Raw genomic sequence first — 18771 nt, 5'->3', positions numbered from 1 at the left:
AAGAACAAAATCAAAAATAATACTAAAAACATTTTTATACATACAACAAATCAATCAGGCCAAAAACAAAAAACAAATGTTTCAAAATTTTGCTAATCAAAAAACAAAAAAAAATTAACAAACAATTGAGAAAATTGAAATCGAATTCAAGAAATCGAAATCGAACAAAAATTGGTTTTAAAAAGCATCCACGAAATTATCGATATCCACACACCCAATTGGTTACCAACCACCACCAAAATTATCCAAAAAAAGACAAACTGTTTCCAAAAAACGGTATTCGTATGCCAAAAATGGCAGTGTGTGGCAGATGGCAGTGGCAGCGGCAGCTGGTCTGCAGCTGCAACTGTCATCAGCAGTCCAGAAGGAGAGAGTCATCGAAAGGCAATCTCGAAGTCCAAAAATCCGAGTCGAATCGAATCGAAGCGAAGCTAGCTTGCTGCAAGTTGAGCTCTTGAGAACCTTTCCAATTCGTATTTGAACAATCAACAAATCACAAAAAAAAACTAGCCACAGCCAACAACCACAACAGTCAACAAAAAAAAAAAAAAAACCGTTTTATTACCATTTTATTTCCATGCGTTTTGTCCCAAAATTTTGGGAAACCAGAAAAAAAGAAAAAAAAAAAAAACCAAAAATTCGAAATTCGAAAATGCGAAATTGCAAACCGAATCTGAAATCTGAATCGAAATCGAAATCAGCACAGCGTTTTTTGAACAAATTGAAATTTCTTCGGCTAAATCGAAATCCATTCGAAAAATGAGCTCCACACTCCGCAAAAAGAGCGAAACATAAGAGAGTACAATTAAAAGAAAGGAAAAACAAAAACCAATGTTAGCAAAAAAAAAGAAATAAAAATAAAAATTAGCAAAAATTTTACATTGTTTTGAGCCTGGATTTGTTAGTGTTATAAAAGTAAACAAACAAACAAACAAACAGAAACACAGACAAGAAACACACACAGAAACAGATACAAAGACAACAAACACAGAGACGTCGAATACAACAAACAAATGAACAGAACAACATATACAACAAACATTCAAACACTTACAGATCTACACAAACACAGACACAGACACCCTAAAACACCCACAAAACAGAGACAAAACAAAACAAAAACATATACGAAACAACTACAAAAGAAAAACCAAACAAACAAACAAACCAAAAACAAAAACAACAAAATAAATAACAACAAAGTCAATTATACAGAAAAGTCACTATTGTCTCTTTTTTTCTTCTCTTCCCTCTATATGACCGTGTTTAGGTGGCAGCACCGGTGGTGGCAGCCTACTCGGCGGCGTCATAGTGCCCGGCGGTAGTGGCAATCCTTCTAGTAATAGTAGTAGCAACAACCAACAACAACAACAACAAGTAGACCAACAACAATCATCACAACAACAACAACAACAACAACACCACCTCCTCCTCCAACAACAACAACAACAACAACATCATTCCACACAACATAATCCACAACAACAGCATCTGCAACAGCAGCAGCAACAGCAACTGAAACAAGAGCAACAACAGCGCAACAGCAGCGGTGGCAGCAACATCAAACTCGCCCACGAAAGGGAAAGCCTTTCCCGTTCCTCGCATGGCGGTGCCACAGATGGGCATGTGGGCACACCCTCGCCCTCACCCCAGGCCTACCACAAGCGGGAGAGAGAGCGCGAGAGGGAGCGTGAGAGGGAACGTGAACGCGAACGGGAGCGATCGCTCGACCGAGAGCGGGACATTGAGCCGTCGGGCACAGGATCAGGACCATCTTCGCCGCCACTACCACCGCCGACCTCGCATCACTCACATTTCGGACAGCATCCGCTGTCCCTGCTGCCCAGCCACCATCAGTTGCATGCCACACATCACGAATTGACCGCCGCCGCCCATCATGCCCATGCCCATGCGCACGCTGCCCATGCCCATGCGCTGGCACGGGCGGGATCCCCGCTAGAGCATCACCATTTGCTGCACCACCGACGCGCCTCGCTGTCGCCTTCCGCTGCCGCCGGTAGCAGCGGTGGCGGTCGTGGCTCGGCCGCCGGCGGACCTGGGGGAAGTCTGCTCTCCTCCGTAAGGGCTAGCGATGTGGCACAGGCTAATCGGCTGCTGTTGCCCCTGCCGCTGAATGCGTGCCACCGCTGCGATGTCTGCGGCAAGCTGCTGAGCACCAAGCTCACCCTGAAGCGGCACAAGGAGCAACAGCATCTGCAGCCGCTGAACAATGCCGTCTGCAACCTGTGCCACAAGGTGTTCCGCACCCTTAACTCGCTGAACAACCACAAGAGCATCTACCACCGACGCCAGAAGAACCATCACTCGTACTTCCATCATGGAGCCGGCGTTGGCGGTGTCGGTGTGGGCCAGGCCGGCAGTCCGGGCAGCCGTCTCCATCAGTCCCTTAGCTCCCTGAGCGCTGCAGCAGCAGCGGCCAATAACAGTGCAACCGCTGGCGGCGGCGGGGGAGCCGGCGGCAATGCAGTGGCAGCCGCCGCAGCTGCGGCCGCCGCTGCTGCTGAGCTTCTGCTGTCGCCCATTGTGGGTGCAGCGGCTGTGGCCGGGGGCACGGCCAGCTCAACGCTTCAGCTGGCGGCGGCGCACCAGCAGCAGCAGCAGCAGTCGTCGCCGGGCATTGTCAAGCCGTGCATAGACTTTTTATAAGATCAGCATCAATTATTGCAGCAGCTGTTCCACGTTGCGCTCAACAACTCGGCAGCGGCTGCAGCGGCGGCGGCGGCGGCAGCTGCTGCTGCGGGACCACCGGGCACAGGGGCATCCCCAGTCGGGGGCGGGGAACCGTACGGATCGGGAGCTAGCAGCACGCCCACCGTAGACCTCACTCAGTTGGACCATTCGGGCGGAGGCGGAGTCGGAGTCGGAGTCGGAGGCAGTGCGGGCAGTTTTTCCGCGGCGGCCATGCAACTCCATCAGCAGCAGCAACAACAGCTCAGCCACCATCTGCCACCACATCTGTCGGCCCACCAGCAGCATCACCATCAGCATCCGCATCAGCATCAGTTGCCCCACCAGCATCCGCATCAGCTGCCGCACCCGCACACGCATCCCCCACATCAGCACCAGCATCAGCATCAACACCAGCACCAGCACCAGCACCAGAATCCCTATGAACGTATGAATTTATTAGATCAATAAGCGAGGCGCAGAAAAGTATGCTACGGAAAAACATAGAGACAGGAGAGGATAGGAGACGACACCACGAGGAGAATCGGACACCCACATACACAGGCAGACACACCCACACACCCACACACCCACACACCGACACACGCATTTCGAGAGAGGAGGCAAAAGATGGGAAGATGTTAGAATAGAACCGACCGACCGACACTAGGATTAGAAGGATCAGAAGGAGCAGTACGCAAAGATATCCTCCTTCTCCAGGATCATTCATTGATGATGCAGCAAAGCGAGAATTGTAGAACTACTACTACGTACATATGTATGTATTTTGGATCTCAAATAGCGGAAAATTCAAAGACTTTTTCGGCACGAACAAAAAAAAAAGAAAACAAAGAACAAGAAAAAAGAGAGCGAGAGTGAAACGAGAGGAAAGAAAAACAAAAACAAAACAAAAAACAAAAAACATTTTTAGGCAAATGGAAAAACTGTGATTATTTACGACTTGATTATAAAGCAAGCAAAAACAAAAGTCTTTTACGATATATATACGCTATATAAAATACATACGATACATCTAAAGCGGAGGAAAGAAATATACAAAAAGTAGGAATCGCGCTGGAATCCTGGGGCAGGATAAAAACGTATAGATACATATACAATATAAGCATTTTTTTTGTGCATATCCCAAATTGGGATGCGAATAGAAAGGATGGTCGTTAGAACTAGGCTAGGAGAAAGCATCAAGGAGGAAAACAGAGCAAAGGAGAAGGAAGCAAAGGAGTAACAAGAAGAAATCGGACCTTTGGAGCACACACGGATAGAAGACTGTTAACCCACACACGCACACACACACACACAAATAAAAGCACTCTCACACACACTGAACCCCCTGAGTATTACCCAACGAGGATCGTCCGACCGTCATCATCCTTCCATTCATAATCCAGAGGTGCAGATGCGGATGCCACCCAAGGTTCACCCATTGATGTGCAATGCGCTAAACATTCGACCTCAGACCCCTGACCCTTGACCATCCCAACACCCCCCAACAGCCCCAGAACAAAAATTCTTCTCTGTAGATCTGTTCGTTATTTTTGTATGTATTATAGTAAGATATCAGAGATCTACATATATGTAATACAAGCAACATACTTACATACATATGTGTAAATGTAGCAGCCACTAAAAATATTCATCAAATGAGTAGAAAAATGGTTACTGAACCAGAAATCAGAAACCAGAAACAATATGAACTCTAGATCTTAAGTAAAACTATATATGTATATGTGTGTCATACGGTTTTTTTTTTTTATATGTCTACGAATACATTACCAATAGGAAGGATAGGATGATGAATATGTATGTATATGCATAAAGCTATAGCTACATATACATAAATACGCATATAAATACGATATATGGATATGGATACATATGAATATGAATATGCATATTATACTAAGACTATGGACTCAGCAGCATAACGGATACACAGCATAAGGAAAAACATTAATTTCAAAAGTGAAAATTTTATGAGGGGAGCTCTTTACGTAGGCAAAGGAGAGGAGGAGAGTGGGATCAGTAAAAGGAGCAGTAGTAGGACCAGGACCAGGACCAAGACCAGGCCCAGGGTTAGGATGGACAACAAACAGCTGAAGTTTATTTAGAGATCGATTTGGGGCACTGTATATTTTTCGTAGGGGTTTTTTTTTCATTGGAGCTGTTATCTCATCTCATGAGGACTGATTAGGTTTTAGACTCCGTTAAACCCGATAAAAACGATAAACAATGGTCGACTATCGATAAATGATTAATTCAATAATCCACTAAACGATAAACGACTATCGTTGACTGTCGATTAATGACTCGATTTACTTGATAAACTGATGACTTGAACAATAAAATTGTTTGGCCCCTCAGTTAATCGTTTTAAAAATATATTTTCCAATTGGCAGAATAATCAAAATTTAGACTGTTTACTTTTGTCGCGTTTTTGCATCCTTTTTACATTGATTTAAATGAGACTGATGAGCCTTTGAAGTAGAACTTTAGAGAAAGGGCAAAAACGAACTACGGACTACACAACCGAATGAATGGGGGACGGAGACCGAAGCGGATCGAATGGCGGGAAGGTCTTCATTTTTAAGAGTGTGCAATTTTCTTAGCGTGGTCAATAGCGTTAGGGAATGGATAGGGGGGTTTTAGGTAATAGAAGAAAGAGCTGGAGCCTTTTAGTTAAAAGTAAAAGCCACAGGCCGAAGTTGATGTATCTTTACATACAAAGAGGAGGATTAAGGATCGCGGATCGAGAATCGAGGAACAAGGAACGAGGAGCGTTGTGTGCGAGTATAGTCGAATTTTATTTTTTATATAAACTTATTTTTGATTACCACTTAGTACCCCTTGCACCCTAAAACTCTACTCGCAGGGGGCAAGCAAATATATTTCCAATAATTTTTATTTTTGGCAAACAAAAAAAGTCTGAAAAACGTTTACTAAGTTACGTGTTTTGATACCAAATTGATTGATTTTTTAAGCTTATGCACATACGAGTAAACTTAATGTACTACTACCATATACACAAAACTATATCTATATCTGTATCTAATTTTAAGAGAACCCAAAACCAAACCCAAACCCAGACCTTCAATTTGTTATTCCCCCCCACCCGGAGAGTCGCGAAGAGGATCTCCATATGCAATGCCATATCTACCAATATATTTGTTATTTACACGAGTAAACAGCTTCCTTGTACTACTACTACTACTACTACTACTATCCGGGGACTGGCCTCAGCCTCATCCTCGGACCTCTGCAATGTCACATCGTTTTTTATTACGTTCAATAAATGAAAATGTAAATGTAAATTGTAAAACACAGCAGTATGAATACTATGAATACTGTGAATACCAGTTCGAAGAGACAGCTTTGCACTTTAAATGTTGTTTGTGTGTATGTACATATGAAGTAAAATGTGTATCTAACTAAAACAGTCATCAGATCAGTCTCAGATACTCAGATACCGATACAGTAAACTCTCAGAAACACACACACACCACACCGCTCACATAAACATACAGAAAACCGAACAGGATAAACTAAAACTAAGCTGAGAAGATAAACTAACCGAAAACCATCTCACTAAAATAGCATATTGATTAATCCCCCAGATAGCAAACAGTAAGAGATCGGTCGATCGATATGATCGATAGCAAACAGTAACTCGTCGATAAACGATAAACAAAGCAATACAGAATACCAAATACCGAACACACGCAGAATACCGATAACCCGAATAAGCCGAATAGTTGATCCGTTTCAATGTATGTATTTACTATATGAGTATTTGTGTTTCCGCCATCCCTCTCCACTTATCCACCCATACACCCTCCTCCCCCACACCAATCACTCCACCGCCCCTTGGCAGTTATATAAGCATACTCAATACCGTATTATCCAATGAACCACTAGCTCCAAGCCACATAAAAGCTTACAATTACAAAATACAATTACAATTACAATACGCGAATATATAAGAAGTAAACTCAAAACTACAATAACTACAGAGACAAGATACAGTATGGTACAGTACGGTACATAGTAAACAGTGCAGTAACAGTAACAGTCACAGTAAACAATTCATGAATAGAATTACATACAAACGTCAAATCAAATAGCAAATCGGAGGATGAAGAAAAGGAGAGCCGAACAAGCCCCAACAACTATCAATCGGAATAGACATAGAAATAGAACCGTTTGGAATGAAACTGAGAAATTGGTAGTACCAATGTTTCATTCCGTTTTGTTCCGTTTGGCCAGAAAGAATCAAAGAATCAAACCAATTCTCCAATATTCTCGCACACACACACAGACCCCATACTTATAGAGATAGTAATAATTCCATTAAAAATACCAAATACCCATTACAATACCCGTACAATACTTCCGTAACACAGCAGCAGATCGCAAAGCAACAAAGAAAAGATCGATCTCAGAGCCAGATACAAGCAAATATTTGAGCGTTCTTTGACAAACCACATTCGAATTATTCTTCTGCAAATGCAAAGCTCCAATATACAATGAAACTATTAAGTTTTCCCCCTCTTAGATTAGTAAGAAAAATGTACATTTTGTGTCTCCTGTACGTACACCTCTGTATATAGGCAAAAGGGCGCCTAGGCACACAGTCTGCGCCAATAAGCAACACACACTTACATCCATATATATGCAAAGCAAAAAAGCAAAGAAACAAAATGAAACGTTTAAATAATTACTAATTTATATTCATGTAAATGTCAACTAGGCACAACTCTAAGCAAAAGGAAAAGCAAAACCAAAAATCAAACTGGAAACAGAAACAGATAGAAAACCCCATTTATTTCGTAAAAATCATAAATAGTAAAGAAAGTTTATTAAGATCAAAACGATGCGAGATGGAAGCCCAACCAACTAACACTGATACACACATACACACACACACACACACACACACACATGAACAGCTACAGAGACATACATCCACACCCACACCCATACCAACACCCACAGACAACTACAAAGAATATGAAAAATATTTTCATAATTTAAAAAAAAAAAACAACAAAAAAAAACCGATATTGTGTTATTATTTAAATAAATAGAATGTATATAAGTGAACAATTGTACGTGCCGACGATTTCTTTCTTTGCCTTTGCCCCATTGACCCTACCCCCTGTAACCCCTCTACCAACCACAGTCTCTTTTGGGGTTGCCTCCACCCGGGGAGTGTCGCTGTCTTTGGATCTGGTTGGTTTCCCTATCAACTGCGGTGTGGCCATTGAATTGGTTCTAGTTTTTTTGAACCATATCACATAGTACACACATATATAGCACATGATCATCGTATCATATAACCCCCTGCCAGAAATAATCCCCTAGCAGCTGTTTGGCGTCTTCGATAGCTGTTCAACGAGGGTATTTTGTTGAGTCCTTTAACCCCTGACACGGACCTGGTTCTTAGTGTCCCCCATCTTGACTCCTAAACACATGATCGCTGCATTCACCCACCACAGGCCTCCCTCAAACCCCCCCCCCCCCCCCCCCCCCACACATTCCCAGCACCAAGCTCCAGCTATGCGTTAGCTGATAACCGATAACCGTAACCGATAACCGTAACCGATAACCGTAACTGTTAAGTCGATAACACCCGGCCGCCAGCTATGTGTGTGTGCGCCGCTACCTGCACCTGTATGCGGCATCGAATCGAATGATGCCTGATCCAGGTTACAGGTCCTAAGGCCCGTACAACGACTGTGTTGGTTTTTTGTGTAATTTTTAATCAATTTTTCGTTATATATGTCTATGTAATGTTATTTATTAATGTCCTTTTGCCATCATCATAAGCCAAGACATACAGAAATATGCAGTTTTTGTTCCCCCCACTCTGTTTTTGGTACTCCACTCCGCGCACTAGCGGATGAAGAATACCATATACGTATATATTTTTACATATGTATATGTGAACTGCATTCATCCAGAACACATCGAATACACACACACCATTTTAGAAGTAAGAATAATAAGAATGAGTAACGACAACCAAACGACACTCAAATGAAAAGTAAAATAGATAGAAATAAAAATAAAAAAAAAAACATATGAAGATCTCTACTAGTACAAAAACCAATACCAACCAAAATCCAAAAATCCACAACCAATTTACAGGAAATTCGCCCAAGAAACTCTTCTCATGTCAGCTGTGCGGTAAGCTCCTCTGCTCGAAAGCCTCCCTCAAGCGCCACATTGCCGACAAGCACGCCGTGCGCCAAGAGGAATACCGTTGTGCCATCTGCGAGCGAGTCTATTGCTCGCGCAACTCGCTCATGACGCACATTTATACCTATCACAAGTCACGACCCGGCGAAATGGAAATGAAGGATATCAAACTCTATAATCAGTTTAATTCGTCAATCTGAGATTTAACACCTTTGCCGGGCACTATCAATGTGCCACAGCAAACAACAGCGAAGAAAGCCACCAACACCAACATCAACCTGACGACGACGCACTACACAGCTAAGACGACACCGACTTTATCTGCAACTGCAACACCCATGACTGGCTTGCCCATGACAGCCCATGATCCTGGTTTAGGAGGGGCCTATCCCAAGCGACTCAATGACCAGTACCAGCTGCTCATACAGCAGCGACAAATAATGACACTCTACGACTACTATCTGTACCAGCGATCTGAGACGATCAACGGTAACAGCAGTAGTCACGGTGGCACTTCCATAGCCACCTCGAGCACCTAGAACTAGAACTAGAACTAGCACTAGCACAAGATCCCGAACTCAAACTAAAACTCAAACTAATTAACTTAAAGCAATGCCATTTGTAGTGATATATATACATACATACAAATATATATAGCATACAAGCCTATTATACAAGACGAACAAAGAAACGAAACCGTATTATATGTAGAGATCCCAGAAAACCCTGATGACAAATCTGAATATAACCGAAAATATATGAGCAGGAAAAAAGGAAAATAGATTGTACGCGTATTATACACAAAAGACATTAGACTCTAAGTTAGGTATAGGAAAATACATTATTTGGAACTCTTTTAGGACAGTTTAGAACTTTAGATTATACCTCATGTACATCGATGTTCGACCTAAACGTAGTAGACTTGCTGACTTTTTCACAACTCATGCCTATGGACCATTATGATATGATAAACATATGATGAATATATACACTGTTTATACACTCTGTGGCCTTCTTTATACCTTATACCTCATACAACGTACTTGTAGTCAATTTTACAATTAGAGCTCGGTTTGTTTTCGTGTTTTTTTCTTTTTGCACAAGTTGCCTTTCTAAAAACTGAATACTGAACGTATCTACGTAATTTCCTTATTAGACCTTGGACAAAACAAAAACAGAGAACGTGCTTTCTTCCAACACATATACATATAAAAAGCAAAAGAAATATATACCAATATATATATAATTCGAAGACATATAGTTAATAAATAAAGTTTAAAAAATACACTTATTAATCATAAACGTAAGTCCCAGTTTGCCGGTCGACCTTGTGCTTAGTGCTATAAATGTTGCTGCAAACAACGGCGTGGCATGGCTTGGCTCATCAGCAACAACAACAACAACAGCAACAACAACAAGAACAACAACATCAACAACAACAACAGCTACAACAACAAAACACAATTTGTCGAGTGAAGCGTGAGATCAAGAGAGCCAATAAATCAAAAATCCCCCCAGAGTCTTGCCCAAAAAATCGGAAAGATGTGAGAGCTGATTTCAAGCCAACCCACCGTCACAGAACCCCAGCTGCTGCAACTCTAACTCGGTAGTTGGGTACTCGGTACTCTCTACTCGCTACCAGATAGCCACTACTCGTTAGTCAGTCAAAGTACAAGATCGCGCGCTTGCTAAAGGTTAGCCCAACATCTTAAGCTACATTGGTAGTAAAAATACAAAATAAAAGAGAAGATACGTAGTTAGTAACATTACAGAATTCTATATCCCTCCTCTCATGGCCTCTCGTTCTTACACGCAACCTATTCTTTCTCTTTCTCTTTCTCTTTTTCTCCCTCTGTCTCTCTCTCTCCCTGCAGTCGACTGTCTATACGCTGTCACTCTCACTCAAACTCAATATACATATATCTCTTGCGCCTCTTTGCTCTAGTCTTTACTCTCTCTCTCTATCTCTCTATTCTTCTTCTACTTGCCTCACACACACTAACTATCCATCAATCGATATCTGTATTTTGATCTTGAGACAACTGCGATATCGATATCTACTGTAAAAAGTGCCTCCTCTATATACAAACTAGATAATCAGAAAACAAAACTACTATATGCAGCTAGTCAGCATTGCCAGCCTTGGCTACCGCAAGTACTATCTAATCACCTTGTCTCTCTACCGCCGCTTTGGCCCTTCACATACCTAAATACTTGTATGTATACTATATATAACATAACCTTTGCCTGCTCACGCGCTCCAAAACTCGCCTCGCCTCTCGCCACTACTCGCTCTCACTCTGTACTAGACTCGCTGTAGCTATAGACCAACTACTACTCATTTACAAAAGAACATCTGCGACCTGTAAGTACGACCCACACACTCGCTACCGTAGTCGCTCTCCCACTCGCTCTGCTCTCTCTCTTACTCGCTCACATTCTTAACATTAACTCTACCTCTTGTAAAGCTGATGAACCAAAGTAAAGGATGTAAAGCACCTAAGCATTGATCGAAAGACCTCGCCGCTCTCTCTGTCTATCTCTCTATCTTTTCTTTTTTCCTCTATACCTCTTCATCTTCAGCTATACTAACCGCTAGCTATATTAACCGTTACAGCCATACAAACAAAAAGCAACGAGTATGAATACTCGTAGTTATTGCACTCGATGTTGCCTTGTTTGATTTGCACACTCGTTGGTGGATCTGGGTACTGTACTGTTAATTCAAGGAAGTTGCAGGAGATTGGACTTCTTTTTCCCATAAAATCTCTATAAGTAAGGGGCGCGGCTCCTATTTTTCCTCTACCCATACACACACATACTCCCTAACACCCCTTTAGAAGTCAATTCTCTCTTTTCTCTGTACCATTGATCATCTGATCATCTTCGATCCTCAGTTCCTCTGTTCACTCAGCGTTGACCTTAGCATCTGCGTTTCCAGTACTTGTATAGTTGTCTCTTTCTCTGTATCTCTACATCTACCTCTACTCTCTCTCTCTCTCTCTCTCTCATCGCCTATTGTTCCCGCTCTGATGCAACTGTACAAAATAAGCAAGAGTACACACCACATACATCTGTATAAAGAATATCTTTAAAATAAATATATAGAGAAACCTTAATAATGGATAAAAACCAAACCGCTACAACTATTATAAACATATATATCTATTGAAACAAGACTACTCAAAATATTTCACTTTTCGTTTTGGTAAGTTTGCGTGGTAATAGGGATACGACAACAAATACAAATCCAATCAAAAAGAGTCTCACCACGCTTCCTCCGTGCTCGATCCACGATTGATCGTAGCTGCCCAATAATTTTACTAACTGCAATTCATAATTTATCATTAACTTACCTTTAGCTTTTCGTTCTGTTACATTTTCTTCTTATTTCGTTACAAAAGAAAAGCAAAACAACAACAACTTAACAAAACCGAAACCAAATCCAAAACGACAACAAAAAAAAACCAAAAGCAAAAAACAAGCGAACCAAAACCAAAGCAAATGACACTTCTGAACTTCATATTCGAAATGCGATTGTCAATCTAGTTGTATTGTAATTGTAATGTTTGTTGTTTTACTTTTGATTTAATTTTTTTTTCCCGCTGCATGCTCTCGCTTATCGCTACTCGCCATTTGTAACTCGCTTTGCTTGCGTGGCCTGCATGTGGGGTTTGGGTAACGACTTGACGAGTATTTGCTTATTTATCGTTCATATTCGTGTCCATACATCACATACTCACACCCACCCACACACACACACATACACTAACTCATCCACTCACATATACATGCTGTTATATACATATATGCATCTGCAGATTGTTTATTGCATTGGTTTGTAGTAGTGCAACTTGTTCGTACCCTACGTATGTAATATGTACCATGTATTGTATATAAAGTCTAGTCTAATTTCCTCCGACTTACAGTAGCACACACATAAACACACACCAACACACACACGCACACGTGTAAAGTGTACAGATCAGTTGGAAAAAATATATATATATTTTTATACCAATCCCAGACTGGTGTCAGGGCCAGTTGGCGTTTCAGCGAATGAATGCATGCTAATAAGCTGTGCGCCGCCTGGCCATGGCAGTGGTCCGAGATTTATTATTTCCAATAGGAAACAGCAGTCAATATTTTAACGTAGAGCTCCACTTCCTCCTCCGCATCTAAATATAACCATAAGCTCCAAGTTATGCTCGACAAAAAAAAAATGTTTCAAAATTAATTACCCCCCAAAACCGTTTCCGTTCTGTACTATATTCTCTCGCGATTACTTAACTGGAATCATCATTCGGATTAGCGTTTAGTAGTGGCAAAAACTTTGAAATTTTGAACCGATTTACACGCATTATATATATATCGAAACCTATTATAACGCTTTATCCTCTACCTCTCTCTGCTAGCAACTCCAAATCCAAAACTCAAATTAAATCTCAACTTAAATTCAGGATCTCTTTAGTACTACAAATAGAGCATTAAAGCATTTTACCCTATCTCTCTCTCTCTCCCTCTCTCTCGAACCGTATTTTATTTTAAACCTCTTCCTACCCCCCTGTACCCTATACCTCCTGCTACCCTACCTCCCATCCTTGTCGCCCCGCACGCGGGAGACGAACCAAAATGACAAAAATCTCTACCATGTATTTTCACATTTTTTAACTTTTGCACTTTTAGTTTCATATTTTCTGAACCAACCACAAAACAGCAATATAAATCTAAAACCCAAATCTATAGAAAAAGCAAACTTCTTCAGACTTCAGATTATAATCCAATCCAATCCAATATAATCCGAGCCAAGTCAAGCCCCACTAACTGATCTCTTTTTTGTCTCCTGTGCAGGACCGCACAGTATCAATCGATCCGCAGCTACCTCGCCAACAAGTTCTACCTCATCGCCGCCTTCGCCGCCCACGGCGCTGACGTCGCCCACCAGTGCGCTGAACGGCAGCCTGGCCGCTGCCGTTTACAATCTTCACAGCCATGGCCATGTCCTCGGCCATGCCACGTCGCCACCGCGTCCCGGCAGTGTGGGCAGCAGCATTGGCAGCAATATCTGCTCCTCCACCTCCATTGGAGGCAGCATTAAGGGCAGCAGCAGCAGCGGTAACAACAACAACAACGGCAGCAACAACAACAGTGGCAATGGCGGCAACAACAACAACAATAATGGCAGTCCCGGAAACCAAGCGAATTCGTCGAATGTTGGGCAATCGCAGGCTGGTGCCCCGCAAGTGCCGCTGCGCATGCCCCCACCGACCAGCGGGGGTATCAATGAGCCGCAGGAGTGCCCCTACTGCAGGCGCACCTTCTCATGTTACTACTCGCTGAAGCGCCACTTCCAGGACAAGCACGAGCAATCGGACACGCTGTACGTGTGCGAGTTCTGCCACCGCCGGTACCGCACAAAGAACTCGCTGACGACGCACAAGAGCCTGCAGCATCGCGGCTCGAGCGGCATGCTCAAGCGGCTGCTCAAGACATCGGCCATCAAGCACGGCCTGGTGGGCCATAGTCACGGGCACGGACATCCGCATCAGCTGCCCCACCACCATGCGCTGTCCCACGCAAGGACGAGCCTCTTTGACTTCACCAGCGAACTGGGTCAGCCGCCGCCGGGTATCCAATAGGAGCTAAGTTGGAATGCAATTTTTTAGAGAATCAGTCTGTCTGCCAGTGCCAGTGGCAGCAGCGTAAGACCAGCTACAAATACTTTGCCCATTGCTTTCGCACTGGAAAAGGGGCGCCACCACCACCATTGGTCCGGTCCCTTTCTCCGCCTGCACTAGATTTTAGTTAATATATCTATTAATTATTAATTCATATGCGTATCTCTAAGCTTAGGCATACTTTGGCGTCACCTGTTTTATTATTATTATCAAATTATGTTACATAAATATTACAATTATTATTATTCTAATTATCGCCAACACACACCTTTTTTTTCGTAGAATTAGTAGTTCTTTGTGCTGCTCTCAAACCTACTTAGTAGTTGAAGCAACGACAGACATCGCTGCTTCATGTGCAATACCTCAAGAATCGTGTAAATAATTTCGATGATAAAATACCTCTGAAAGCTGCACAAAGCGAACAAGCGTTTAGTTTGAAGGCATACTTATTAGGATTAGAGTTATTTTCAACAAACAACAAACAAAAATGGGAAGAGAACGAAGGACTATAACACACACACACACACACACACACACACACACACACACACAACCATACAAACATATATGCATTCATATTGTAAGCGTAAGCGGAAGTGTTATCTGAAGTGGTGGCGCCTGTGGCTAAGTTTGTGTCTGAGGCACAGCAGGCGGCAATACACACGGTACATATCACGACCATTTAATTTAAATCTGCAACTGAAACTGCAACTAAAATCGAAACTGAATCTGAAACCCATCTGCGTCCTGCCATACCAGCCTCAAACTCAGCCCCAAGTCCAGCTTCAGGCTCTCTGCCTCACACACTGTCCAAAAGTGCGAAAAAAAACACGACGCAACAAAAACACACAGGTTTTTTGTCACTCACACATAAGTTTATAGACACATAGATACAAATATCATACACATGCAAATGACTTCTTGTTTTTCCTAGTTTTACAAAAACCTATTTTATTTACCAACTGCTGCGCCTCTAGCTACGCCCCTCCCCAGTGCATTCTCTAAAAAAAAGTCAAATTCCAATAAAAACAAAAACAAAAAAACAAATCCCTCAGATCGGCGGCAGGCAGGCTGCAGCGAGACAGACCCCTAGATGTTAAGAGATGATGTGCGTATGTATTTTTTTTTTTGTCAACAAATGACCTAATTGTAAATGTAGGACATAAGCTTAAAGTTAAAAGTAATGCAAATCTAATGTTAAACATGAAATCAGGAAGGAGATCGGAGAACGGGGAAGCGTAACAAACAAAAATACAAAACAGAAGTAAAACGTTATCAGGGATAAAATATCAAGTATGTAGTAGCGAAAGTCCTTTTTTTCTACTTATACAATATACATACATATATACGACGAATAAAGTAACAGAAATTCAAATCATTTTTTGATATATACACAAACATATGTATCGTATGTATATATACGTGCGTATACGTATACCATAAGTATGTGTATATGTGTACGAGCTAAGCAAAGAGAAACAATTATAATAAAGTTTATGTATACATGTATATACCATACACCATATACCATAATATATATATATATATATATGCAGGCGGCACTAGAACGTGTGGTGGTGTATACAAGATAGAACTGTAACAATTTTTGCAATTTTGAGGATTAAACAAAGAATTAAACAAAGTAGCCGCAAAGTAACTCAGTGATTTTTCACCAGCGAAGTACAAATGTTCTGAAATTAAAATTAATAACAAAAGAAGTGGAGAGAAGTTTTAATCAAATCAGAAGTCAAATATCAAATATCAGCGTGAAAAATGATGTCAATAAACAATAAACTGCCGAATGCAGTATGCGCAGTACGCAGTATGCTAGTAATGCCAGTAATTACATCAACAATAAGAGAAACAGTAAAACAGTTTGCACTGCCGACTTTGTAATGTATATACAATAGATGATACTATAGAAAGATCCCCAAACTATTTACACAGATCTACATACAATACAAACATACATAGGAAGCACACACATAGCCCTGGCCAAGGACTGCCTATGATCTAGAGTTAATTTAGAAACCTCTCACTCAATTAACATCAGAAATATAGCAAACTGTTAGCTGGACCCCAAACCAGACATAAAATACCCCCCAAAACCCGCGTCAAACACAAAGTACGAACGTACAGATGCACAGATACAAACGTATCCGTTGAACGTCTCAGGAATTTCAAACATAAAACCAATTATGTATAACCCATACCCATACCAATACCATACCATATGAATACCCCCTAATATAGGATACAATATGTACTGCAGGTATTCGCAATCTTCCATTGATCGAAAATGTAATGGGGCATATCATATTCATCATCATTTGAAGCAAGTTTCTCCAATTTCCTCTCGCATGAAAGAGCAAATAAAGCATAGTTTTATTAACTAAATGGGCATTAACAAATACCAAGTACCACATGTAAGCCGTTGCCGTTGCCGCTGCTGTTGAAGCATTGTTAAAAGGGAAATGTTGGCGAAAGTATAGGCGAGTTATTAGTATTCTTTGTGCCATGCTAATCAGAAGCAGACAGAAAATAGAAAACAGACAACAGGAAGCAGGAAGCAGGAATATTAAGATACTGTAATGTCCTGTCCTAGCGCTCAAAAAAAGTTCCATCCTGGTTTAAATATGTCTATGACGTACGTATCCAACTTCTCTGAATGCAATCAGGCATCATGCGCATTGTACATCTGATTTAAGCGTTTTCATAGTCTTAATTAATTTATTCAAACCTAACAGATACTTTAAAGTTTTTGGAAAGGGATACGATAGGGAAGAGGGAGTCAAATCAGATGGATGTGGGTGGGGTCGGGGACCAGATGATGAAGGCCTAGAGTTTTTGTCTTTCCTTTACAAAATGATGTGACATCAAAATATTTATAATAATTTCTTTTTTTTGTATTTTTAGTTTATAGTTTTAGCCCTGTATAACATATAATAATTTTATACATATTTGCTTATTCTGGACTATTTTACTCTGACAAAATATAACTTTATTTACCTTTAATTTTGGAAATTAACATGAATATAAAAAAAAAAACGCAAAACGAAAAATAATGCAAATGCAACAAAACTGTGATTTATGAAATCTTTTGACAAAGTAACATTTTTACACTTTCTTTGTACGAAATTCCATTTTGGCTGTTCTTATTTTATTAATTATGTTTATTTAAAACTGAGAAAAATAAATTAATCTCACAAAATTTATGTTTAGGTAACTCATTACAAGAAAACTGTGAATGCGAACTTTTGTATTATTTTTTGTGACCTTTCTACATATACTATACAACATGTTTATGTATTGAACTAAACCTATTCAAAATTTATATTGTTTTGGCATATTTTATACCACAATAAACAGATTTTTTTCAAGCAAAAAAAAAAAGGAACAAAGTATGGGTGCATCTGTGTCATCAAAATACATAATTTCATAGTTAAATAATTTCATCGCATTTCGCTTATTGTATTTTATTTAGCCTTTTGTTTTGACTCCTCACTTCCGAAGCTTAAGTTCTGATCAGCTATAGATCGCCCTTGTCGGTTTTTCCTCCTCCCCAGATGTCGTTGGATGATGGAAAATGCTTTGAAACCAATCTCTTTCTATCAGTCGATAGCCAGAACTAGAACAAGAACCAAAAGTGGAGGTAGAACCAGACGAAACATTTCTTCCTTTAGCATGGCCAAAATAAGTTAGAGATGATGCGCCTATTCGTACCAATAATAATAAGATTTTGAATCATATTAATGTAGCATATAGCTGTAAAGTTCGTTTAAAGATATTCTTAGACATATAAATAGATATATAGTATAGAGTACATACATATATACTCGTATATACATATATGTACTCTGAAGCACTCACCTTTTCCTAGCACTAGTAGCTACCCAACGCCCAAAGCAACATACAGAAAGAAGTGAAGGTAAAAGATAGTACCATAGAATCCGGCCATGATCTTTCTTTCCATCTTTTTAGGATTGCATGAGCAGGCTATATTGTACGGTGTACGGTGTACGGTGCTCTTTGTATCTGCTCTACCATTCGAAGGAAACCATCAGAATAGCATCACTATGCTACGTACATATGTATGTACATTGTACATCTACGAGTATGAGTGTGAGAGAATATTATTAATGAATATTGAAGAAACGCGTAAAATTGATGACGAAAATGCAACGCATATCAC

The 18771-nt window shown here is 40.8% G+C and overlaps 1 protein-coding gene across 3 annotated transcripts in view; it reads left to right on the top strand.

Annotated features, from left to right (window-relative positions):
• LOC108150973 (broad-complex core protein) overlaps positions 1–17972 on the top strand; it is a 36851-nt gene extending 18879 nt beyond the window's left edge. Inside the window, exon 8 of one of the 3 annotated variants that reach the window (XM_017279312.2) lies at positions 13753–17972. In XM_017279312.2, coding sequence (XP_017134801.1) covers positions 13753–14540 — 788 coding nt within the window. In that variant the 3' untranslated portion in view covers positions 14541–17972. Of the gene's footprint in view, positions 1–1270; positions 7037–8850; positions 9729–13752 lie in introns of those variants that run through there. The other 2 variants (XM_017279314.2, XM_017279310.2) reach the window with 2 other exon arrangements.
• The last annotated feature ends 799 nt before the right edge of the window (positions 17973–18771 follow it).

Source organism: Drosophila miranda, chromosome XR, assembly GCF_003369915.1.
Source record: "Drosophila miranda strain MSH22 chromosome XR, D.miranda_PacBio2.1, whole genome shotgun sequence".
NCBI lineage: Eukaryota > Metazoa > Arthropoda > Insecta > Diptera > Drosophilidae > Drosophila > Drosophila miranda.
This window is presented reverse-complemented; position numbering and strand designations above follow the sequence as displayed.